Source organism: Haemorhous mexicanus, chromosome 10, assembly GCF_027477595.1.
Source record: "Haemorhous mexicanus isolate bHaeMex1 chromosome 10, bHaeMex1.pri, whole genome shotgun sequence".
Taxonomy (NCBI): Eukaryota; Metazoa; Chordata; class Aves; order Passeriformes; family Fringillidae; genus Haemorhous; species Haemorhous mexicanus.
This window is the reverse complement of record NC_082350.1, coordinates 7,638,552-7,664,984: the sequence shown is the minus strand read 5'-3', so window position 1 is coordinate 7,664,984 and position 26,433 is coordinate 7,638,552. Positions and strand designations below refer to the sequence as shown.

The 26,433-nt window shown below is 43.5% G+C and overlaps 2 protein-coding genes across 5 annotated transcripts in view; one reads left to right on the top strand and one right to left on the bottom strand.

Annotated features, from left to right (window-relative positions):
* Positions 1 to 23,964, bottom strand: part of NEU2 (neuraminidase 2) — a 36,466-nt gene extending 12,502 nt beyond the window's left edge. The window contains exons 1-2 of the mRNA XM_059855206.1: positions 23,786 to 23,964; positions 20,330 to 20,433 (exon numbers count right to left, since the gene is read on the bottom strand). The gene's annotated coding sequence lies outside the window, so the exon portion shown is untranslated. The remainder of the gene's footprint in view (positions 1 to 20,329; positions 20,434 to 23,785) is intronic.
* NGEF (neuronal guanine nucleotide exchange factor) overlaps positions 1,200 to 26,433 on the top strand; it is a 48,313-nt gene continuing 23,079 nt past the window's right edge. The window contains exons 1-6 of one of the 4 annotated variants that reach the window (XM_059855200.1): positions 1,200 to 1,378; positions 8,982 to 9,039; positions 11,832 to 12,203; positions 15,491 to 15,605; positions 25,182 to 25,367; positions 25,484 to 25,581. In XM_059855200.1, coding sequence (XP_059711183.1) covers positions 11,936 to 12,203; positions 15,491 to 15,605; positions 25,182 to 25,367; positions 25,484 to 25,581 — 667 coding nt within the window. In that variant the 5' untranslated portion in view covers positions 1,200 to 1,378; positions 8,982 to 9,039; positions 11,832 to 11,935. Of the gene's footprint in view, positions 1,379 to 8,981; positions 9,040 to 11,831; positions 12,204 to 15,490; positions 15,606 to 23,982; positions 24,152 to 25,181; positions 25,368 to 25,483; positions 25,582 to 26,433 lie in introns of those variants that run through there. The other 3 variants (XM_059855201.1, XM_059855203.1, XM_059855202.1) reach the window with 3 other exon arrangements.

Sequence of the window (26,433 nt, the reverse complement as noted above, 5' to 3'; positions counted from 1 at the left end):
TGCAGCAATTTAATGACTGGAAAATGCAATAAAACCGTAGTTCCTTGCTTCGTGTACTCTGCAGTGCTTGGACACTCAGATAAGCAAGTCTGAACACAAGTCTAGTTAGATTCACCCTAGGCAACTCTTGCAACAGAGAGGAGCCCAAATTCCACTGTATCCTTCATTCCTGAGTCCTGCCAGCTCTCAGACCAGGAGTGCACAGGCCTGATGGTGACCTTGATTAATCATTACAGAATTAATTGCTGGCAGCCCTCTGTGCCAGGCCAGACCTTCAGCTGGTATAAAGAGACATTGCCACTGGTGACCATGAATCTATGATGTTTGAGCTCAAATTAACCCAAGCTTAACTCAGTGAACATCTTCCATGGAGTAGGCTGGGCATACAGCTGCCTTTTAAAAAGAGTAATGTTGTGACCCATCAAAATATTTTGAAACTAACAAGACACTTGGCAAGTTCAGTGAACTTCAAAAAGAAAATAAAAAACAAAGGAAAGATTAGCATCAAATTCAGCAGGCTATGTGATGCTTTTTCTAAGAGTCAATCCAAATGCAGTCTTAAAAATACAAAGTGAGTTATCCAAGGATGAGGGGAAAATTCTCTCCTAGGAATAACACTGATCTAAGCAATCACTAATATTTGTCTTCCTTTGAAGCTCTGGGCCTAAGTTGCCCCCAGAAGAGGGTCATTCAAATCACAGCAAGCAAGTAGCCTGCTAATAAGAAATTATTTCAAGAGGGAAAATTATCACAGGCATTTGGATTGATCCAAAAGGCCTTAAACCAAGCTGGCTCTGCTGTATCCACCCCAGTGCTCAGGTATGTGAACACACATGAAATTAAGAAATGGCAATCTAAAAATAGTCATAAACATGTAGGTCTTTTCATCTCAAATGGCTGTAAATAATGTAAAGCAAGAGCAGTTTCTCATCCAGTGGGCCTTAAAAATGGAAGCAAATACTATTTACTGTTTCCACTTGAGTTTGCAGATTTGGGCCGAAGTTTCACCCAGTTGTTAAAGATTTATACGGGAGGTTTAACAATCCCCTGTCATTAAGCTCTGGCACAAGCAGTGCAAAGGACGTTCAGGGCATATTTGTACTAACTTATCTGGGTAAAGAGAAAGCTGTTCCTTTAAACTGTGTTTGCTGTGACTCTGGAAACTAAGCAAACAAAATCTGAGGCACACTTTACTCTCAAGCAGAACTGACAGGAAGGTACAAGGACTGAAGGACAGTGAACTTCTGTAGGACATACCTGCCTCTGGATCCACAACTGAATTGCAAATCCCTAACAATCTGGGGGAGTTTAATTCAGACTTTTTGGAATACCTCATCCTGATGGCAAATGAGAGACTGGCTCAGCCCCTGAATGTCAGGTGAGTAAAATCCTATTCTGGGGGGATGCTGGAAGAACTGCCCGAGGAAGAAACCTCAGGCCGCAAACAAAGGCACAAATCCAGTGACCAAGAAAGAACTGAAGGAGTCCTGTGCAAGCCAGAGAGACCACAGTTGTGACACTGTTGAAATACTGGCTGACAGAGAGGAGAGACACCACTAGCATAGCCTGGTAGGCATAAAATCTACCACCCACAGGGAGGAAGCCTAGTCAGAGGAGAAACCTAGACTGCACAGAATGGCATTAATATGACCAACTGAACAGCAAACATTCCCAAACCAACCAAGCTGTGTGTCTTTTTCCAGGGGCAGCACAAGTTGTGATTTTACTTGTCTAACGGTTTATGTGTGATCTTGCTTTAAAAAATATATATAAATAAAGACAGGAAATATGAAAAACAGCCTGCTTTCCTCTTACCTCCAAGGCTGATCCTTCCCCTGAGCTAGTTTTTCCTTTCACTCTCAGGAGGCCAATTGCTGTGAATCCGGTGTAGCTGTGAACTCTCTCCCAGCAATTATGTATATTTTTAAATGCACAAAGTTAACAAGGACTCAAATTTCATAAGAACAAGCTAGCTCTTCTGATCTTAAACTATCAACAGATTTGACCATTATAGTCAAGCTGTCACTTCCAGACCTAGTTGAAAGTAGGAAATTGCACTAAAATAATGAAAGCTATTTAGAATATTTTGCTGAACCGGCAAGAAGTACTAATTGGCTGGCATCCATTTTATGAGACAGGTATTTTATTCAGGGCTGATTTTCTACAGATACAAATTGGGACTGTTAGCTTGAAACTACTTTAAGAAAAACTCTAAATACAGGAGTAGGTGTGAAACACTATACTAACTGCCAGACAAGAAGAACCCAAAGAACCCATTGTCCCACACTGCCCAGGACATTTGCAAGACAATGTAAAATGCTTTAACAATATAATTACCCTCATCTGTCCCTGAGTATGTGGCCAGTGCCTGGGGATATCACTCAGATTTTCCTTTTGAAAGTAGCTAGTTCTGTGATTTCTATAGGCAATTATAATTTTTTCCCCCAATAGTTATTGGAGGAAATAATGCATGTTTCCAAGCAGCACCCCATGGAAACTGCTCCATCATATCTAAAATAAGGAAAATTGACAAGACTCAGTAACAACCTGGAACAATCTGGAAGTCTCATCTCCCTCTTGCCTTCTCTTTCCTATGTGAAATCATCTTAGAAACAGATGTCTATAATAAAACAGGTCAAGCAGGTTACTCAATCTGCAAAACTTGGACTTTGCTGTTCCAAAAGGGAGCAATTCCTAAAACAAGAACCCTTTTTAGGAGCAGTTGCAGTCAGCTCAAATAAAACTTAAAAAGAACAACAGGGCCACTGAGGAACGAGAAATCTAGACAAGATGCTTGCTTTTCACTTGGGGACTGAAATATAGAAAACATCAAATGAAAAATAACCAAAACCAAGAGAATTTTCAAACTAGTTCATTTTTTCCTTTAATTACATTATGTTCCAGAGTTCTTTTGAGCACATCAGGTTATCTTATGTCATGCTCTTGCACTTACATTAAGTTCCTGCTTAAGTAACTCAGAAGAAAAAAAGACTATAGAAAAATGCAGGAGTATTCACAAACTATAATATACTGCTCCAAGTCTAGAGATGGGGAACTAAGACTGACATGCTCAAGATTGCCCAGGGAACTGCAGTAGAGCTAAGAAATTACATCTACTCTCCCAGAACCCAATCCTGTGCCACAGCCATGAGATGAACTACCCTCGTCCCAGCCTTCCTCTTTCTGTGCTTAAAAACTGGGGATGAAGAGGAGGGTAAAAACTGCTTTTAGAAGGAAAGATCCAGAAGGGAAAGTTTGGCCAACCTTTCTGAGCGCTTGGGTAAAGTGAGCTATAGAATTGCAGTTGCAGACAGCATGGCACTAATGTGACAAGATGATGGAGACTCCCTGTGCATATACATGCAACCAGAGTGCTGCATATGTCCCTCATTTTCTACACTGCCATGCTGGCTAGTGCTGCAGCTGCCAAATTAGAGGCAAGTGGGGAAGGCTTGGGATTGACTGCATAAGCACTGGGCTAGTCCCCTAGTACTGGGAGAGAGGAGGCTGCTCTGCGTTGGGAGCTGCAGTCCAGCAAGCTTCTCTTCCCACCAGGGTCCAAAAATGGCCGTTCTGAAGGGGAAGTTTGCATCGGTCAATGCTGTTTGCTAATGAGTTTCCAGAGTTGTGTATCAAGTGCTTTTCCTGAGTTACTAAAGACCCCTGCAGTCAGAGTAACAGGCTGTAAGAATAGAATCAGCTTATGTCATGTTTGGAGTTATCTGAAATTAGCTTGATGCAGTTGACAAGGATAGCGTGGCATAGCAGCACTCCAAACCTGCCTGGCTTTTCAAACTAGCAGTAACCAGCCTAACAGGATTCTAATGTCTTAGTGACTTCTGGCTCTCTTGCAACTACACATTTGCAAGCAGATTCACCAAACAGGCACTCCTTGAACCCTCCACCCAATAAACACCAAGGGAGGAAAAAGTGAGAACTCTACTATTTCTTATATAACAAAATTACCCTTCTCTTTTCCTGCTTCTGTATGGAAGCTTTCAGATGAAAAACCCTATGAATTCTTACCTCTCTGCAGTTCAAACAACCACCTACGCTCATTTCTTCCTTAACAAGTATCTAATACACAACCAGCAAATCTAGAAATAGAAGTGGGCATCATTATATTTTTCCCCAAGAGCAGCACAGGTCTTGTCTGCCCAAGGGACACTTGGCCTGTCTGCTTACTAATGACTCTGTCTTGAAAAGCTTCAACCAAGACATCTATTAATCCTCCTTTTCCAATTGTCCTAGCATTACTAAACCTCTCTGCTTTCAGCAAGGCATTGCACCCTGGATATTATTTCTTGTACTATGTTTTTGACTAAATCATTTCATCAGAGACTAAAGCTTCCATACCTTAGTCCTTTAATTTTTTTAAGTAAGTTCTACGTTGCATACACATTCCGTGGCTAGAAGGCTTCCCACAGCCCAAACAGAACAAACAAAAAGGAACAAGGACTCACAACTCCCACGAGCAATCCTGCAAAACAGAAGAGATCATCAGGCAGACTGCTGAGAGCCTTCCTGTGTACTTACTTGCAGAGTACATGGGTATCTCCTGCCTTGAGGCTACATCCTGTGAATTGCCCCTAAGCCCTGAGCTGATAATTGTGTAATCTCCCCCAGCTTAGGTGATGCAGTGATTTGGTTTTAATATTCACTTACCTTCCCGAGATAAGCCTGGAAAACCTCATGAGTTTTCAACCACAGCTACTTAGCAACAATTTCACTAGTATCTTCTCAGCAGAAATAAGAAATGGGATGGCACCAATGGCAAGAACATTTCATAAACAGCAGGAAGAAGTAAAGGGGGCTTCCTCTAGAGGCAGGAGTTCTTGTTAGTAGAGAGATATCAGTGATGTCAGAAGAACAAGGATGAGGTTTATACATTTCACTTCTCGGGACTCTCTCAAAATCATCAAGCAAAGATGCATTTTTACCATTGCATGTGTTATAATTTGAAGGAAAGTACTAGAAATAAGGTCAGATTTTTGGTTTATTAGTTTTATAATAAAAAGCAGAAGAGTTTGTAGATTTCCACTTGTGCTCTTCTGTATGTTTTAGAAATGAGATTGGCTCTTTCTACACAGCTATAGGGAATGTGTGTGTTTATATATGTGTATATATGTACATATACACATACTTAGTACAGCTCCAGAGGTGAAATTCTTTAACACCTTAGCTATTGTCTATGGCTACATCTACCACGTGAGGCCCAGGAGATGAAGCATGGAATTCAATGAGATAGGGCTGGACCACTCACAGAGTTGCATGGATTGAGCAGGGATGACAATTAGCAGCAGCATATAAGAAAGCACATACTTTTAGATGCTTGTTCTTGAATCATAAAGAATCAGTAAACAGTAAGAAAGATAAACCTTGCTGCAGCAGAAAAATATACAGCTTTTTACTGTTATTTATTAAGTATATATTGATATATATATATATTAGTAAAATTACATGAAGTAGTGAAATAGTTCCTGTTTCATGTAGAGGGAATTGTATGAAGGCATCTATCCTCTTCTGTCATGTGTTGTAACATTTTTAGAACACACTTATTTGGTGGTCCTATGGACACATAGCTTACCTTTATGCATAGACCTACCCACAATGCCAGAGGTAATTCCAATAACATTTTTAGAGCTGGCGAGAACATCTGAGTAATTTTTAGCCACTTTAAATGTACTGGTTTCTCTCTGTATCCTCATTCACTTGGTCTCAGGGTTTCGAAAGCACATGTTTTGAAGGATTTATTATATGGGTCCAATGTATTTGTTTTTAGTCTCTGAAGTGTTTCTAAAACAGGTTCTCTGTAACATGTGCAAGACAAAAAGGGGTTTCTTGTCACAAAAGTGTAATGAACTATATAATTCTGTCTTGGCTTTGCTTGCTATAAATAAAGTACCAGCACTGAATCATGGCAATAGAACAAATATGTTATCTTCCTCAGCTGAAAGACTATCTCACAATTGGAGTGGTTGTAGTTTGATTCTGTTAAGGCTGGTTACAGAATTCCATCTTATTTACAAAATAAGTACAAAATGTTTAATTTATGGAAACACGTGGGGTAAAACTACTTGATATTCTTTCAGCCAGCATTGCCAAACTTATTGTCTAATTTTCACCGCCTTCTGCTGCGAACCTCATTGGTCCACGTGTTACTCTCTGGTCAGTCTGTTCTCATGCTCCACCTGTTTGTTTCCACCTCTGTGCCTTAATCAAATAATACCTTGGCCTTGCACCTAAATAGTTGAAATTCCTTTGTCATGTACGTTGCTCTGGACAGGGACATGCGATTAACTGTCTTTTGCCACCACTTAATAGAAAGTGTCAGGATTGTAAACACTTCCAAGGATGGCGATCCCGACCAGGAACAATGAAAATATAAATATTTTTGTAGTCAGGCAGCTGAGGGCTATGAGAGCTTTAGGGTAAGATGTTACCACACCCGTACATCCTTCTGCTGTAAGTCAGACACCCTGGGGCAGGGATGGCTCAGCAGGACAAGCGAAAGCACCACACTCACACTGGCTCCAAGTCTTCACCTCAACCACTGATGAGGCTAAATGAACTCAAAGCTGGATCTGCTGAGATCTAAATCTGCCAGAGCCTAGGGCTGAGTCTGTGGGTGTTACTATTCCCCTGACTCAGAGAGAAATAACTCCCAATGCAAATGCAGGCCTGAGCTTGGGCAGAGCCCCAGAGCCTCTGCCAGGGTCCTCTCGCATGTGGCACTCCTTAAGGGTTTGGCACCAGCATGAGCAAGAGCGGCTGTCTGATGAGTAAGGCCTGCTGCTGGATTTTGGACTGTGATGCATACCAGCAGAGTTGGGTTTGTCTCATTATCATGCAGAGTGATATTCATCATCATTATCATTCAGAGATGACATTCCACTTCAATTAAAACTAAGTAAGATGGACAAAAGTCACTGTCTAACAGAGGAGCAGGGATGTAATGGGGGACTGTTGCTGGTGGGAGACAGAGGTTTGGTTTTGGTACATGTACATTCAGACAGTATTTAAAATATTAAAGAAGCCATGTTATTTATAAGAGTTTGAAGTCAAAATTTTGTCCTAAAAGAGCTCTATTTGGTTCATCAAATATACATGAAAGGTGCATCCCTATATTCAGCACACAAAACCTTCCAGATGAGTCATTAATAGGGCTTTTACACTTGAGACGACTTCAACACATAAAAAGGAAGAAAATATTACAAGATTTTCTGCCTTTCTACAGCTACAAACACGCTACAACCAAGGCAGCAATTTCTGCATTGAGCCCCAAAACAAAATTATGTGGAGCTAGACATCATTTACAGGGGCGTCCAGCCGTGGATGGATTTGAGCTGATGGCAAAACTAACAGAGCACTAGGTAACTCAGAGTAGGCATTCACTGCCCTGTGTGATGAAAGCACCCACCTGCATATTTTGAGTGGACACTCACACACATCAATACTGTTGTCTTTGTTCCTGGGGGTGGTAGGGACAGTCAGACAAAGGGAATTCTTCTGTGACTCTATGTCCCTATATAGGCAAACCATTCAGTCAAGTTGTAGTCATACCTGTTATTTTCTGCTTTGAAACATCCCTGAGTTACACAGCTGGAGATTTCTGTCTGTCTGTGGCATTAATTAAGCAATCCTCATTACTCTTCCAGGCTGGGCAACAGTGTTGTATAATGTCAGCAAATTGAACAGTTTTAATTTCAAAATCCACGTGTTTACTTCCTTATTACAGTACTTAACACTTTTCAGTCAGCCAATACACCTTCCCACTTTAAAGAGAAATTAGGAATTTACTGAAGGACTGATTCACCACAAGGAGAGCCACCAGTCTCGTCCTGCTGCACCCCTTCTATCACAGGGAAGGCTGACAACAGCGAGCCAAATAAGTCCCACACAAATGATTGCCTTCTGGCAGTGGAAGAGAGGGTGCAGAAAAAACCCTCTCAGAGACACAGGCTGTCAGATCAGGGCCAGCACCAGGCACACCAAAATAGCCCATTATCCAGGACAGCAAAGTACTAGGGAGGCAAAGAATCCACGATCCAGCTGCCTGCTCTGCTGTGCTGTGCTGGAGCTCTGGAAAACTGCCATTGAGAGAGGGGCCAGGGTGTGTGGAGCAGCAGGTTTGGCAGGGAAGGAGGCGACTCTTTCCAGCAGCTCAGGCACCACTTGCACCCCTCCTGTCTCAGCAACAGCTGAGGCAGGCAGGTGGCTTTTCAGGGCTGCCAGGCCCCAGCAGCTCCCTCTGCTACCAGTGCCCACCGGGGCTGCCACTAGTGACAGACCACACAGTCTGCCTCTGCCATGACTCGTTTAGCTGTGCCTGCCTGGCACATCGTGGGATGAGGGAGAGATGCTCAACTGGTGCCAGAATGTACCTCCTGCTCCAGACTCCCACATCAGACTGCCCATAGTAAACCCACTTGAAACACCTTCAGGTCTACACAGCTGCAATCTATCTCAGCTTTCAGTTTGCAGCTCTGCTACTAAAAGCATCCTTATCTTTGATTAGCCCTAACTCTTTAAAAGAAGTTACACCTAATATACCTGTGATACATCTGATACTCTTCATATCCCTCTAAGTCCACTCTCCTTATACAGTAGTCACATCCATAGCCAGCCCATGCCTTGAAAACACCTCCAGTCCCACCCTCCCAGAGGGTAGTACTGGGAGCAGCAGTACTCCCTGTTTCCTACACACATCCATGTGACCAGGTCCACACTGTTCTAGGAACCTCAGACCCTTCTACAGCTTGTATTAGCATCTTACCCAACATCCCTGAGTTCAGCTGTTCTTGTACAAATTCATGGCATTTGCTGGTAAATGCCAGTTTTTTACATAAGCAAGTAAAATTTCTATACAGTCGAATTCCTGGAAGCTGGATTGTGTATGAGTCAAAATGCATATTTCTAGTGTTGCTGTATGTGCATAACTTGCTGGCTTCACTGTTTTCATCTTTCCCTTTTCCCTACAGATTGCTACTTTGCTCTCCATGACCTCCAAGGAAGTGTTTGCCTGCAAAGCACATTCAGGTGAGTAGTGACTCAAGCCATGTGATTTCAAGGTGGCATGTGAATATACTTGGGAGGGGGTACTCCTGACAAAAAACCTGCACTCATCTACCTCTGACCATCAGAGATTAATACCTTCTTCAAAAATTCTCTACAAACACTCAGACAGGGGTAATTAAGGTCCACACATGCTTGAGCCATTCTCTGTCACAGAATAGTTTGACTACTACCAGAAAAAAGTAATACTAAATTTGAATGCATCCCTCAAACATATCCCTAGTTTTTTAATACACCTAAATTACTGAAAAAGTCAGGACTATTTGATTGACATATCAGTAAATGGTTTCCCAGTACTTTCTTAGAGTATCAATTTTGAAATCAGAAGTATTGACTTCAGAAATGCATTCTGTTCTTGAATTCTTCATTGAAAAAAGTAAAAAACAGTATATATTGTTTATAACCAGTACATTAAATGAGTGCCCCCTCTGTCTCTCCAAGAAAACATGAAAGTCTCTCTCTCATCCATTGCTATCTTCGCTTCTGGTCATGGATCTTGTTTTTAGGGACTGTTTGATAACCTGGAAACAAGTTAATTTTTCAGGACAGGCAGCCTTTACTCCCCTGATGAACAAAAGAATGAGTATCTGGCAAAGAGAAGCACACAGGTTTGCTAGGGGTACTGAAGACATAGATAAGTCTTTGGGTAACCCAGCTGAGTGTCACCTGACCGTGCAGGGGGCTCCTTTTCTGCCAAGGATCTTTGTAAAAGCTCAACAATGACATCCATGTACTCTCATATTCACCATGTAGGTGAAAAGGAAAACAGTCTTCTCCATGCACACGTGTGCATCTCTTTGTCTAATGGTCCCTTTGGACATTTAACAATTTTGAAACTACTCCTGACTGGTGAGCAGCTCCTGTGAAAACTTTATCCACTTTTTCAATAAAATACCAGCAGCAGTTTACAAAGCATTGCAAGTTACGTCAGCTTGGCAAAGGTCATGAGAGAGACAGGCCCCAGTATGAGTCACATGGACAAGGGGTGGCCTCTTGAAGCACAGAGAAACTTTGATGTAGAGGAGATTGTTATAGGTTCATCTCCTCGAGTGCATAAAATAATCTAAAGAAGAGAAATAAATAAAAATGTAACAATTGTTAGAGTTTGGGGTTAAGTAGGATTACAGCTGTAATATTAATTGTAGTCCACTTAGAAGACAAACTTCCATCACGGTTGCAAGGATCAAGCCTTTGGGGCTCTAGTCTTGGGACACAGAAAGGCAGAGGAAAAGAAGCAGCCTCTTCTTTCTGTTCAAACTATCTCCAACAGAAGCTGTTTTTATTCTGTTGTTCCACACACCCACAGAAAAAGAAACAGGCTTAGTGAATCTCTGTACCTCAGAGTAGTTTACAAACCAAACTTAACATCACCACCAACAAATACGTCCTTCATACACTTCCATTAACTCTGGAAACAGTCCCAGAGCAACCACCATAGTTCCAAACAGTTCAAAAGGCAGAACTGAAGTCAGGATCCAAATTTAGAGCTGCATGCTGTGGTTAGGTTATGAAAGAAGAAAGCAGACTTTCTCCTCTGTAGAGCCAGGAAGCTCAATGCCCAGTGCATGATTTCAGGGAGTGACCTGCTCTTTATAAGGATAAATCATAACGTCTACAAATACACTGGAAAGCAGAAGATTCACAGATGATGGTCCAACTGTCCCTGGTGTCCCAGGGTCTGCTAGGGGACAAGCATGGGAAATGTTTGTGGAACACAGGAATTCACAAAGGTTGCAGAAGACCGATAAAAAATTGAAACACCTACTTTCTAAGCTATCTTGTGCCTCAGATGTACTGCAACATAACAAACCAATGATACATGTGACTTCTTAAAACAGCATCTAACTAATCCACAGCACAGTTTTATGTCCTTCTCTCAGCTTGCTGTCAATTTTATATTCACATTTTCTATACAGCATCTCTTTCTATTACTCATGACAGCCCCATCAGTCATAAAATCATATTATATATTCAGGAAGATTTGACAGCTGAAAGAATTCAGCAAAGACCAGAGAATGCTTAAGTAATCCGTTCACATTTTACCCAGTCCTACAAAGGCTGAAAGATCAACTGATGTTTTGCTGTTGTGATATGCCTCCTAAAAATTCTTGGGAGTCCTGGCATAGTCCACATATTGACACACAGAGCAGAGAAATTTTGTGCTGAAGTCAGTGTGTCAATGAGGAGGTACACTGGCACTTGAGGGGAACTTTGGGAAAGCAAATCAAGCCTCTACAATATATAATCTTGTCTCTTCTACCTTCATGCTGTACAGTTATGGATTTTTCTTCACTTACCTGCACAGCAGGAGTGAGTGCTGTTGATAAGTATTAAAAGGCACCCAGCCCTGTAAAACGCATTAATTCTTCTATTACATGGAGAAGTACACAGATAATAGACAGATTTATTAAGCTTTTTCTTCAGCTTTTACCTTCTATTCAGTAACATTTTCACCCTCATAAAAAGGACATGGGCACTATCTGTTATACACTTTAAATCAACCAGCAATACCAAACCAGAATACCACATTCTTCCAGTAACATCTGTCATATCACATGGAATGACAACCATGAGCATATCAAAGCAATGTTCAGGACATGAGAATAAGGCTTGTAAGGTGATGATGTCAGAATGATCTCCGATAAAAAGTCCTGTATAGTCCCTGTTATCCTAATCAGATGATGGACTATGGCCTCTGAACTAACCAGAACTTTGTCCTCTCTTCTCCTGTTACGTTCTGTTTTGTCTGTCTCCAGCTGTAATTCAGATAAAGCTGATGGAGTTCTGGAGGCTACCTGTCTTCTGCTGCTCTGCTGCTGATCCACCGTCTCAGTTGCTATAGAGACAAGCTCTGGAAGCCATGGAGGAGCATGGGAGAGAAGCCACCCACAGGCTCTCCACTGGTGGGCTCTGGCAGGGCCATTCTCAGCACATACTGAGAGAGTCAGGTTCAGTCTCTGAAGGTGAGGAAGAGTCAGCAGGTGCTAACCCAGTGATGCACGAGGGGGACTTGAACACACAGTACATTGCTATTCAAAGAAATTCCAGGTACTACCGATCCATGAGGATGCCAAACAGAGGGAAAAGAAAGACTTCGAGAGAGGCAATGCACATGCAGCATGCTACAGGTGAGTACTGACCCAAACACCATTATGCTTCTTTTTCCAGTGAGGTTAGGAACTAGAGGAGTCAATAGAACAGAAGGACAGGAAGATAGCAAGCAGCTCAGCTGTCAGCACATAACAGAGCACCCATGCCCAACAGCACAGCAGGCAGAGGAGTGCCATCCTTCTTTTTTCAGTTTGGAAATGTAAAATGGTTGGATGCTTAAAGACATTTCATGACAGAGAACCTAAACATATGTGGGACTCTGCACTGCCACCCCTTTGCTCTGTAAGAGAAAAATAAGTTAGAGAAAGACATGAAGCTGTCAATGAAGCAGCGACTCTAGCATACAGAAATGAATGTTCGAAAGTACAGAAAACAGTGAGCAAAAAACAAGGAAATTGCAATGGTTCCTTCTGAGGGACAAACAAGACTTCTGTGAAAGTGCAGTTACTGCTACTTTGCACTGAAGAGAGCTGTAAGAAACACCTGGGCTCCCTTTAAACAAGGAGGTTGAAATAACAGGAGCACCATCCAGAACATACATGCATTCAGCCATGGCTCCAGTAAAAAAGGAATGAGTTGGCTTTCCCTGAGTATGAATAGTAAAGAGCATTACTGCAAGGCCAGGCTGGAACCAGGCATCTTTCAGGTGCCAGAGCTGGAACCTTGTCTGAGCAGCTGTCTGTGAAAGAGGCAAGGGAAAGATAGGAGAAATGAAGATAGTGCCAAGAAATTAGCTACTTCAATATACTGAGAAGCACTGGAAACAGGGCTGCATGAAGGAAATTTAAGTTGTTTTAATCTACGTCCGAAATGAGAGACCTGGAACTCGGAACATAGAAATTGCCCTTTGCTTCCTTCTCCCAGATGCTTTGAGAAACTGAATTTTAAAACTTCTTCACAGCAAAGTTACCTTATCCTATTTTCAGGTTATAATCTAACAGAATCAATGCTCTGGACTATGAACTTTGGATAGCTGCATGAATCAAGATGATGTTCCTTATGTTCCACTGCTGTGCAAACCACTGAAAGCTATTGCTTATGTAGCAGTACCTCTTCAGCTCCTGAAAGTAGATCAAGTTCCTTAAGAAAAAAACGAACAGACATCCTCTATCTCCCAAATAAAAGGGGTGTGGAAAATGTCCCCAAGAAAATAGGTGTGTCATGTCTGCCTCACCAAGGGAGCCATGCTATTTCAGTATAAAGGTCCATTCAACCCTGTGGCATGGACAGAAGGAAAATTCCTTTCTTTATCCAAGTTTCCAAGCAGACAGCAGCAAAGAGCTCCTGTTTAATATTCTGCTACTGTTGCAATGAAGTTTGTGGATAAACTGACTGTTGCTTATGCCAGAGCAGAGCTGCTCTCCACCCTGTGGGTGCAAGACAGGACTAGAGCAGAGCCATCCTCTCCCCGCCGCCCAGAGCACTGATGCAGAGCTAGCACAGCACAGACCCGCCCTCCCTCCTGTTCCTGGGTGTCACAGTGTCCCCGGAGCTGCTGAGGAGGTCCTCACCCCTGCGATCTGCAGCTGGCAGTGCAGCAGCACCAGCACAGAAAGACTCACCTTCTTCATAGACATCATGGCAATCAGGACGTTGGCAGAGGAGGACATCCCTTATGTCTTAGCCATTGTCATTGAGGAAGGACAAGCTAAGAGAACAGCTTCTCTCTTAGCAACTCATTAGAGCATCCACAACGCTGACCTGTGCTTCCCTGCCACTCCCCTCCCTGTATTACCATTACTGAAACAGGACTGGTTCCAAACAGGACTTTTCTTTCCTTCCATGCCTGCAATTGTTCAGCAAGCCACACTGGAGACCATGTCTCTTCTCCAGCCTCTACAGCAAGACCTGGGCTAAAAGCAATAGTTCTTTCTCCAAGGCAACTGTAGCAAGTGCTCCTCAGAGCTACAGCCTTTAAATTCAGCTAGGATTGTGTAAGCAGCATAGCTGCTCTCCCTCTTTACGTCCCTGAATCCATTCCCCCTCCTGAAACTGGACAGTGGGTGCTTCTAAACCAGCCTCATTTGAACTTCTGATAGCATTTGCTGACATGCATGGAAGCAAGGGATGGGTGAGCTATTTTATATAGCCTTCCAACCCCTTTGAACAGCAGCTATCCAAGAATGTGACTCAAGCTCAAATGTTAACCTATTCTCATTTTGCTTAGGGAACAACTGGAGGGGAGGAGAGGGGAAGGCAAGAAGACTGGAAGAGACAGAAAAGACAGAGTAGGATACAAATAAGAAAAATAAAGACTCAAGAAATGAGATCACCAAAAAACCATTTTAAATTATCTAAATGCAATTCAGGGAAGGCTTCCATATAGGCACCCTTTGCACCAGTCCAGCTTTGGCTTTATAGCCTAGGAGCTGTAAAACATAATAGGTGCTTTTCTTTAACTGGAAAAAGAATTGTTGGGTTGTTTTGGTTTTTTTAAGCAATCTTTGACAGAAGGATAAAGTGTTTAAACTATTCAAAGTGAATAATGCAAACTACTGTTTCATAAGGCCTTGGCTCTATTTTAGGAAGTCTTAAAACTCTGGATGTCATCCCTTCCCTCTGAGAATTTATTTAAAAGGTGCATCAGAGCCCTGCTTCAGTCAGAGCACTGACCTGACTGTGCTATCACCAGTGTGAAAGACAAACAGAATTATGATTTAGACCAAAATATTTCTAATGAAAAACAGCAAGGCCATTTATCAACAAGCCTCAAACAATGGGAGATTTCATTTGAAAAGTGAGATGCATCCTCTCCTGCCAACTATTGCAGTAGTAAGCCTTGGACTTAATGCAACTTTGACTCCCTGTAAAAGGATCAGTGGTTCATCTGAAGGAAATTGGAGAAGTAATTAAAAGTAAAGCTCCTCTCTCACCAAATCTAACCTTGATTTATCTAGTAAACTGAACATTTTCAGAATGCAGATGCAGTAAAGCAGAGCAGTAATGAAGCCTTGATTTGGCAAACCAAATATTTGCATGCACAGGCACACACAGCTGAACATTTTCTGACTAAATAATTGCACTGAAAATCACTCACATTGGGACCCAGCCTGCAATGTGAGAGTGCTACTCCTGTACGTAAGAACTGGTACCCTAAATCCAACTTCACCTTTTCTCAGCTGCATTTGCATTATACAAGCAGATGACACTTCAATCTTGTTTGAAAATCAAAGCTAAAACGTAACCACCTTTGTGTCTTGTGGTTTTCCTGTTGCCTTTGGTGTCAGCAAACCACTACATACAGTTAAGGTAAATTAGGAAAATTACTGTTTTAACACCCTCTTGGCTTTCTCTTATATCACAGGTTCGCTCAAAAACTATGAGCCCATCAAAGAGCCTCTAAATGTTTTACCACATAAGGGATCACCATCTCCAGCAAACTCTGATCCAACAACGTTAGATGAATTATTGATCCAAAGGTAAGGAGGTTCCCATGCAGGGTATTCCCCATGCCTTCCCTGAAAACTAGTCAGTGGTGTCAGAGTGAGAATGCTTCTTTTGGGAAGGACAGCTGGACTAAGCTGTAGCTCTGATCTATGCCTTCTCACCTTGACTTGTGGTGCTGCTTTTAGTCTTAATGACTTATATAACAGAGTATTAGCATGGTGGTAAAAGGATCTTGTCAATGTGGGTTTGAGGAAGACAGTGAAGAGAAGAGGTGGAACAAGAAGACCGTGGGGAAGATGGAAAAAAGGGGAATGTGATGCAGGATCACCCAGCAGTGTTAGCAAACCGGGCAGACTGCCTTAAGCAGTTTCTTGAGAATAAGGAGATCCTGTGAGGATTTAGTTATGGAACATCCCAGCATCGGGGTAATCCCTTTCTCAGCCTTCATAGAGAGCTCTTCGGAAGCCTGTTACACAATCCTGCATGGAAAACAGGATTTTATAGCTGAAGAAGTAGCTACAAAGATTTTTTTCTAAAATATCCAGACTTTTTGTTTGCTTTCCACTTTAAAGAACTGATAAGCAACAGAGGCTTTCAGTGAGGTAGTCTTTTTTGGCTTAAATCCCTCAACAACAAAGGTCCAGGAGAAGACCCTGGTTCCATAACTCAGAAATTTACATACATCCCATAAATCTGCCCTCACTCCTGCTCTCTTGCCACTGCAGCCAGGCAGAGAAAGGAGCAGCTACCTATCCCTACATTTTCAAATATAACTGAGGTTTTCTCCCAAACTCATTCCCCAATTACTCACCTCCTGTGTGTACAACTGTGAGATAGTCCCTCCTTGTACTCTAGATCAAGCTGGAAGCAGTAAGCACTTGTCCTCTAAGGGTGCATGCATCCTGCTGCACCGTCTGGTCCTAATTACTGAGACCAGCTGTGTTGGGGTAATACAGAGTGCTTTCCCAGGCACCTTTCCTTGTGGAGAGGACTCCAACAGAACAATTTTAGCCAAATGTCAAGTTGGATTTAAATAAATTAATTGCCTTGGCTAAAATTGATTGCCCCTTGGCCGTAAACTGAGCATATGAAACGAGACAGCCACAGTCTGCTGCAATGTTAAACCTATCTGTCTTCCTTTCCTTGGGGCATAATCATCACTGTCAGTCTGACATCCTGACACTGGCACTTAGGCAGCTCTGAAATGTGCAATTTCTGATTCTCCCTGGAGCTGGAAACAATGAGCCTGTGCTAGGAGTTTGTATCAAAGATGCTGCTGTGCACAGAACCTGTCAGGTCAGTACAAGCTCTAAGTCATGTGTCTGCTAAAAGAGGGCAGTCCTGCTGAGTGGCATCTCTTGAAATTGAGCACAGAGATTTAACAGAGAATGAGATCCAAGTTCCAGCTCAAATTCAACCCATGTCCTCCTTCCTTCTCCAAAAGATCAGTTGTAATTTATAGGAGAATCACTAGAAATCTACAATGGGAAAGCATGCAAGAGCCTAAAAAGAGCTATTATTTGTAGTAATCAATAGTATCTCACTTCTATTTGGAAAAAATGGCCATTGTGCAGAAATACATTTAAAATATTATTGCTGGTCTCAAGAAATACATTTAATTTCTCCCCAAAAGAATAAATCTGGTGCCTGCCAGCTGACCATTCGTCTGAAAGCAGAAGCTAGCAGTTCTGCAGAAGAGACAGGACAGGCACCTCTGACCAGGACTGGGAAGATCCATGACATTCTCAGGAGTGGATCACCACAGTCCTGAGGGCAAGTGGGCCAACAGTGCTGCATCTCTTCACATTCAGAAGCATCCTACAGCAGCCATATAAGTACTAGGGCTGGGAAGTCACAATCCCTTCTCCTCGCATGAAGATAATCAGCAGGTCTGACACAAATGGATTCTTCACAGGCAAGGATGTCATTTCACATATAGCCATGCTACGTAATTCAGGGCAGGAAGTAAACACAGCTGGGGAACATAGTGAAGAGCTCAGGAAAAGGAATTGTGATCTGCGTTGTACACAGATGGGATTTGGATTTGAATCTACATGTCTTTCAAAGCCCTGAGAACAGTAGAGTAATTCACTGATCTCACAACACTGATGTCTGAACACAAGATGTCCTCAAACATTATTGCTGGTGTTCCAAACTCTGGATGGCCACAGGCCATCCATAAATTACTTCCTAAGAGAGTTTTTATGCCTAACTATGCTCAAATTATATTTTTTCCCCATGACTTTCTCTTAATGATCTCCAGCTCCCCCAAGCATTCTAGAGTTCTCCACAACATTCCATGGCTTCCTCTCAGTCTTGCCCACTGTACAAAGGTCCAAACCCCTACAATGATAAGCCACTTCCCAACAACTTGGCTGACCTGCCCTGACCATATCAGTGCTGAGTTTCTAGCACAACTTCTGCTTCCCAGAGTAACCAGAGTCAAAGCCCTGGGAGGAGCTGCACTCATAAAAAGCTGCTCTTTCATGCTGGGATCAGTCCTTCCAGCTCCAGTGTGGCAGCAGCTGTGCAGAGATCATAGAAAGCTGTCACAGAAGATGCATTGGAAGAGAAAAGCAGTGTGAAATTTCACTTTGCAAAGCTCATGGAGGCCATTGGTCTACCAGTGCAGAACAAACTATTTCTTTATGCTGCTTATGAAACCTCCAATTCAGATAAACAACAAACCATCTAAAAACTCTTTGATCACATTTGATCTGAACTCAAAGAATGGAAGTACTACAACAATGAAAACAAATAGTCACCTCTGGCAGCAAGAGGGAATCTAGTTTGTTTGAATTCCGGCAAACACATGTATTAGAGAGAAGCAGAACACATGAGAAATAGCACAGCACTCTGAAGGGTGCTCATGTGAGTTTGGGTTAGCATTCCTTAGCCCAGCACTCTCGGTCCTGGGCAGCAGAGGGCACTGCTTTTATAGCCTGATTTAACCAGAAGAGCAGGAAAAGCCTCTGGAGAGTCCAGGACCTGGATTGCAAAAGGACTTATACCATATTTGAGCAAATTTCCTTCTATTTATGAAATATATTTCTTAAAGTTACCTCCCCTTCATGCTGCCAATGGTGCTTCAATTTGCAAGTGATGAAGTCATGAATAGCTGGTGCAAACATCTGTTGACCAACTCTTTAAATTTTGTTGCTCTACAACAAATTTTTGTTCTTTCAGAGGTAGATAAATAGATTATTTTCCTATCCCTCTTTTTGTGAAATCCGCATCCTAAAAAGTCTCAGAGCAACCATATTTGCAGGGAGAAGTATTTTAAAAACCAATATGTTTTCAGTAAAAACACCCGCTGTAGGTATTAAAATGTCATTACTGTGAAAATCTCATATTTCACAGGATCACACAGAATAGCAAGCAATAACATACACAATTCTAATAAAGCATCCTTCCAGCATATAGCCAATGTAGATCCCAATCCCATCCTGCCCACCTATTCCACCCATTCTCTGCTTGCCAGGTTTTTCAGCCCACTCATATTTTCATTATTGTGCAAGGTCTAGACTTTGCCCTGCAGGTCTCCCAATCTGATCTGCTTCATCTGGACATGACCTGACCCCCAAGTTCTCCATCAGTCTTTTTGTTTCACTCCTCCTTTTCTATCAGCTTCAACTTGTAATTCCCCACATAATTTCCTCAGCCTACTACTTACCAGACACATTCTTCTCACTTTCCCACCTGTGGCTCATATCTCAGCGTCCTTTTGGTCCATAGGCTTTTCACCATTTGGCTCCTTACACAATCTTAGTAACCCACCCCTCCTCCTAGCTCCAGTGCCAAATTTTACAGTCTTTTCCTATTCACCATTTCCTGAAGCATCCAGCCGTGGGTGGGTTCCTCTCTTCATAGCAGTCCCCTGGTCTAGAAGTAGACCTCTTCCTCGCCATGCTTGAGTCTTGCTCCTTCTGTTTTTCATTCAAGTGGATTTCTCATCATGCTGATCACATTGCCTAGATGTTTATTTATTCACATTGCCTAGATCTGGACCAGGCAGCTTTTACAGCTACAATACCAGGAATTCTCCCAGCCCACAGCACAACACACATTCTCTCCAAGGGCAGGAGCTCAGGAATTTTAGGTATTAAAATCTAAGTCTAAATTTTCTGTGCATTGTGGACAGTGGAAAAGGGCCTATAATTCTATGGATTTTCATGAGTGTGGAGAAGATAAAACCCTTGCAACCCCAAAATGTCATTTTGCATATCAACAGAAAGCAAAGTTTCTTGAAGGAGAGAACAGGAATCCAATAATATTTTCCTAAGTCTAAAAAATTGTTAATTTTTAAAATATATTAAAAAAAACCTTGTCTCTGGTAGATGGTCAGTAAGTAAAAGATGATTATGAGCATCTAAATGTTAGAAGCACATAAAGATCTCACGAACGGAATTTCTGAATATTTTTAGTTATTGGTAAGGCTGCCAACAGATATAAGTAAGGTGTTTTGATGAAAGCTTAAGGAGCCTCGGAAGAGCAGATATGTTCCTAGGCTTTAGGATCTAAAAATACTAGGGACGAGAATTTCTGCCTGTCTACCATTAAAAAGTCAAAAATCAGGAACAGAAAGTGCTCAGACATACTGATTACCAAAATCACTGTTAAAATATACACATGAACAGAGGGAAGCTGAATGAAACTGAGGTATGAAAAAGTCTTTTACTAGGTATAACATTCAAATCTATTAGTAACTTCACACTTCTCAATAATTTGGTTAGCTCAGATTTGAAGTGCTTCTTACCTCATCTTGTGGCCTTTCGTGGTGTGAAACTCCCACTGACTAGAAGAGTTTGGGGAATTTTTCATGAATAAGATCTTCTGGGCTGCCTCTTCTCTTTTTAGTTTCTAGAAGAGGAGATATAATTTCTAAAAATTGCTGTAAGACAACATTTAGAAAATGCCTTTAAATTTCACTTGAAAACAAGCTCTTTGCGTGGCTTTATTCTGAGGATTGCTTTTGATTTGAAATACACATAATAAATCTTAATTTAAATGATTACTCATTTTTCAAAATTACTAGTGCCTGAAAATACAAAGATTGGGAATTCATCCCTCAAGCGCAACTTAAATGGGATAATTGCAATAAACTAATTATAAACACTCATCAATCATCACATTTTTAACACAACATGGACCAGGTCAGCCAGTATTTCAAATCTTTTCCAGCAGCAGTACAGTGAAGCTGGAAACAGTCTGCAACAACACAAACCCTTCTTTGCAGAATACATGCAAGCTCAAACCCCCTTCCTTTTGTCCACAGGGAGCTGAACCATGATCATGCTCCATGTCAATAGAGCATGGCCACCAGAGATCATTTCCAGTGTCTTTATGCTTGCAGACCCTAAGAGTTACAAAGAAAAAAACTGGGATTTTGTCTGTTGGGGCATTGCATGGCTTCTGTCACCAACAAGAGCAGAGGTCACACAGCACCCATTCTACAGTGTTGCAGGAGAATTATTATGGGGCTTTAATGTATATTCTTCTAGTAGTCAGATTCTTTCTTTCCCCCTACAATTAGACAAGGAATTTTAGGATTAATTAAAGGGATTGTGGTCAGAAAACTGGTTTGTCATCATGAGTTCGTACTGATTTTGGTAACAACGGAAAAACTCTTTCGGCTCTGGATCAAATTGCTTGTTGTTACAGTGAGAGAAAAAAGTACACCTCCTCTAAACTCCTACCTCATGTTTAAGATAAGGTGGAGTAGAAACCTCTCCAGGCCTGAGCCTGCCATTTCACAGCAGTGAAAAATTATCCAAGGTGGCATTGCCATGGTCTTGACATCTATCTGCACGTCTGCCACTTCTGCTCTGTTGGCACTCACTTTGAGTTCACTCTGTAGTGAGACAATACACACATAGATCTAGTTCTACCAAAAAAAGAGAATCATTTTCCAAGAGTTTAGCTGCCCAGACTTGCTTACTGTGAATGGGATAAGCTTGAGTGCGTGCTGGCATAAAAGCAGAGGTAGATATTTGCCTCAGGGAGTTGAGTGAAAAAAAAAAAAAGAAAGTAGAATTAAGCAGCTATATCAGATTAAATTACATACAAAATCCTAACAAGTGTGGAAATAGGGAGGCATCTTATAGATATTCTACTTCATAGAAATAGTCCCGTTATGACTGACTTAAAGTAGTATCTTGTGAATAGGGCATTTAGCATGTTCAAGAACCTTTCTAAGTGACGAGAGAAAGCAGAGAAGCTCCAGGAAGAGACTGACCTGCCCTGGAACAGGCAGTAACATGTGGGATGCAATAATACATCTCTGATGCTGACCTGGATCCCCCACTCCCAGCATGAAGATCCCAGTCACCAGACCACTCTGACAGAATCACTTGTTTGCCTGCCTTTTTGTGTCAAAACTTTTCTGTTTTGTCCCCAAACAGAAGAGCAAGACTTAGAAAATCCCAGAAAATTTTGTAGGACAAAAATATCTTCTTCTTGCTAAATATAATTTTTTTGTTCCAGTCCCATGAGTACTGGGAACACTCTGTCACCTCAGTTGGGAGAAAAAGTATTTCTCAGTATTTCTTGTTTTGTTTATGGATATTCTCTGTTACAAGAATAAAACTGGGAAGGAAGGAAGAACAACATATTTGGAAGATCAAATTACAATTTAAAAAAAAAAACAGTTTTAAAGGAAGGAAAAGTAGCGCTGGTCATTGCCATGCAGTGTAACAGCTCTCTGAGACACAGAAACACAAGCTGGGCCTGCCATGGCTACCGGGGATATTTCACTTCTAGCTGGTGTTTCACCTCTTCAAAGCTTCCACTGGGTTTATTATCATTATTGCTTTCTGTGATATTTTCAAGTTTTCATCTCAGACCAAAAGTAAAATTATGTTGGAAAAAGTGAAAGAAAAGGGAAGACAGGCAGGATCAAATTACCAGTTACAGGATCATAAGAAGATGCTTTCTATTTCTGAATGTTTTTCATAACATGACCCAGACATTTTTCTAAGAAGAAATTTCAATTTCAAACAGATTTAACCCTTGACAGTGGAGCAATGTGAGGGGTTAGGAATCTGTTAAACTCTTAAATCATACTTCTGAAAGATTTGTTGGTTTTTTTTTTTTTAGTTAATACATCCAAAAGTTATATTTAGATATACGTTCATTCTAGTAGTGTCAGTTAAGAGCTTATACACTGATTTCACTTTGCATATTAGAGAGAACTCCTCACTGCTCTTGCTCTTTCCCTTGAGAAAACAGTAAACAGCATATCTGATTTTCCAGATTTCAGAGTAATGAAGAGGCTCCCTTTTTCTAAGAAAGAAGTTTTTTAAAAGCCTACCCACTCTCTAAAACCCTTGACAATATTCTTGCCCTGGCAGCAAGCCACCAAAAAATGAGCTTCAGATAGTTGCTGCTGCTTTATCCTTTCCACAAAGTTTTGACCACCGCCACACACACCTGGCTGCCCCAGCCCCCCTAATGCCCAGTGTTTAATGGCTGATAATGCATACTGACCATCTATCCAGTGACAATGTCAGCCACAGCTCTCAGGCTCTCATCCTCCTCTGTAAGTTCAACACAGGCTCCAGCTCTCACCCTCACTTTGGTATCTCCTTTCAATTGCCTGGTTCTTCTGACCTCCTGGTCTGGGACTGCACAAAGACCACACTCGCAGCCCTCTCTGAGCCCTCAATGACATTTCCAGCTGTTTTCCTTTCCCATTCTGCTTCTTAATGACTTAACAACTGAGCTCTCCTGTGTGCCAGATCTAGATCTAGTTCACATAAGCTGAAGGAGTTTCTCTGGATGTATTGTCATGTGCTGATTAAAAGATATCCTGACATATCATTTAGCAAAACCAATATAAAAATGATAAAAAGGAAGCTGTTTTACACATACAGACCAACACATGGATTTTATGTTGTTGCATAAATTACTTTATCACATACAGAAAAAAATAATGGTAATTTATGCAACAGGGAGAGAGCAAGCACAAGGAATAGCAGAGCATTTTTCCTCTGTTAACTCCTCAGTTGCAACATGGTGCGGATGGCTTTTTTTTTTTGCTGAGGGTTACTAACCCTTCAGTGTGGTGAAGAGCTACACTCAACCTGTCCACAAGCACTTGAACTGACGCAAGGATGTAACCGTACTCTAGAGCTCAAGAGAATTTATCCCTGAGGCAGAAAAACAATTACCTGAACGAAGAGAGATATAGATTACTGAGTACTGAGATACTTACTTCCTAAACGAGGGAATATATCCTTATGGAAGTAGCGACGCTAAGGAATGGGAGATGAGGGAAATGACCGAGCGGGTGCGAAGCCCTGCCGGAGAAGGAGAGGCGAATAGCAGCCAATCCTGTGGGGTAATCAAGAGTGCGCTTCCCGGCAGGAGGGATTAGGCTGAGTTTCCCAGTTACATTCCTCCATCTCAGGGTTTCACTCCTGGAGAAGAAATGCACCATATGCACCAGATCTGGAAGCAGTTCAGGAGAACCCCCCTCTGTCACCCCCTTTCCTCCCTCAAAGCCGGCGCCATCCACACATAAGCAGAGAGGTGAAGGGGATGGGGGGCAGCGCTGCGCCCCGGGGCTGAGGGACGGGAGGTCAGTGCCGGGGCAGGACCACCTCCCGGTGTGGGGTGGCCGTGCATGGAAGAGAGGGGCTGTGGCATGAAGTGGGACGGGGTGTGGGGGTGCTCGCTGGGGGAGGGTGTCTTGCTGGGGAGGGAGGGAGCGAACCGAGGAAAGGGCTTCCCTGCATCGAGGGAAGAAGCCCCTCTGCAGGAGCTGAGGGGGGATGGAGGTAGGGCAGCCTGTGAAGGTGGGGGCCCTCTGGGGCAGGGATTGCTGCCTTTTGGCGGGGCCCTTGGGGAGGAGGGAGCCAGCCTCCCGGCGGAGGAGGGACCTGCACTGGAGGAGAACCGGGGGGTGAGGAGGTCTCTGCGGGCAGGAGTACCGGGACTGGGGTGGGGGACTCTGAGAGGGGAGCTTGAGGAGGAGGGGAACGACACCTGAGGGGTCTGCGGGGGCTCGGAAAATATTTTGGTGGCGTTGAGAGGGTTTGCGGGGGGGGGCTCTGAGAAGCTCTGCGGGAACTCAGGGGTCAGACGGGAGCTCTGAGGTCTGCGAGGAACCGGAGCTGAGAACTGCCGGGCTTCGAGGGGTCTCGGGAGGGATTTGGGGAAGGGAGCTCCGCTGGCATTTGGCAGAACTCCGTGGAGCCTCGGAGGAAATCTGGGAACGAGGAGAGAGGCTGCAAGGGGCTAGGGGTCTCTGAGGGGCTGGTGGAAGCCCGCGGGAAGGTCTGAGGGGATCTCTGTGGGGAGAATCTGTGGGAAGGCTTTGAAGAGAATCTGAGGGGAGGCTCTGAGGGGGCTGTGAGAGGATTTGGATGGAGAGCCCCTGGGGATGCCTGATGGAAGGTCTGAGGGGAGGCTCTGAGAGGATTTGAGGAAGCTGTCTAGAGATTTTAGGGGAGAGCCATGGGGACGCTTTGGGAGAAGTGGGTGTCTGAGGAGAGACTCAGGAGACCAGAGAGGCTCTGAGGAAGCCTGGGGGCTCAGAGGGCCGGGGTGGGGGCTGGCTGCGGGGGCGCCCCGGGGGCGGTTGCAAGTCCCCTCTCCCTCCCGTGCAGGCTGCTGCCTTCCTACCCCCGTTACCGTGGCAACCGCCCGGGCTCCCCCAGCCCCGCACCGCTGCCGCCGCTGCCGCCGGAGCTGCTGGGCAGCCGCCTGCCGCCACCGGCCATGGAGCTACTGGCCGCGGCCCTCAGCGCCGCCTGCGCCTTCGACCAGGACGGCTCGCCGGGACAGCTCAGCAGGTGAGGGGGGTGCTGAGGGTGGCGGGTGCTGAGGGCGGGAGGCGCGGGCGCGCGTAGGGGCCGCTGTGCCGCTGCTGTCCCGCCACTGCTCTGAGGGCACCTCCGCCTCTCCGCAGGGCTCCCCCCGCCGCTGAGGAGACCCCTGCCGCCGGCACGGCCGCTCCCGCACACCCCATGACGGCCGACTCTTGGAGGAACCTTATCGAGCACATCGGTAAGGAGACGTGCCCACCGCGGGATGTCCGGCCGCCGCTGCGGCCTCGCAACTTCGCCGCTTCTCCCGCTCCCCGCACCGACGGCGGCACAGCAGCCCCTAGAGGTGCCCCTCAGCCCGGTCGGACTGCACCTGCCGGCCCCCTGAACCCCCAAACCCAGAGCTAAAGACAAGCAGTGCACAGAGGGGGGGAGTTAAGGGCGGGGTAAGGGCTTGTGCTGCAGGTCCCCAACTCCCTATCCTTGCTGGGAACACCCTCACCATCATTACCGTGGCTTTTTGAGGTCTTTGGGGGCATCAGGTTTGCACGTTGCCCGGCAGTGGATTAATGCTATCGCTAGTCTTGTTCATAAATAATGATTAGTCTTGTCATTACAAAACAATCATTAAGGCTTCCCCAAACTTTCTACTAAAATACAGTTTTGCATACGCCAGAAGGCATAAGACTAAAGTATTTTTTTCACCCATCCCGTTGGACATTAGTTGTATGCACCAGGTTCTGCATCTATTCAGTGTAACGGCCACTGGCATAGCACTTTCAACACAAGAATAAGTTATTTTATCCTTTGTGGTCTCTAAAAAGGCAAAGTTGAGGTTATCTGGGTGACTCTGGAGGAGAGGACTGTTAAGCATTTGCTCTTATGGTATCTTCTTTTCTTTTTTATCTTTATCTGTTGTGGGATGGAGAGAGAACCTCCACAGCTTGTTTCTTGCTTTCCCATATCAGAATTGTGACATTCCTCAGAGGAATTTCATCAACAGCAAAACTAAATCCCATTCTGAGGCAGGTTTTATGTTGGGAATATAGAAGCTTTGTTTTTAAACACTCCTGCTCAGTTTCAGGAAATAGAA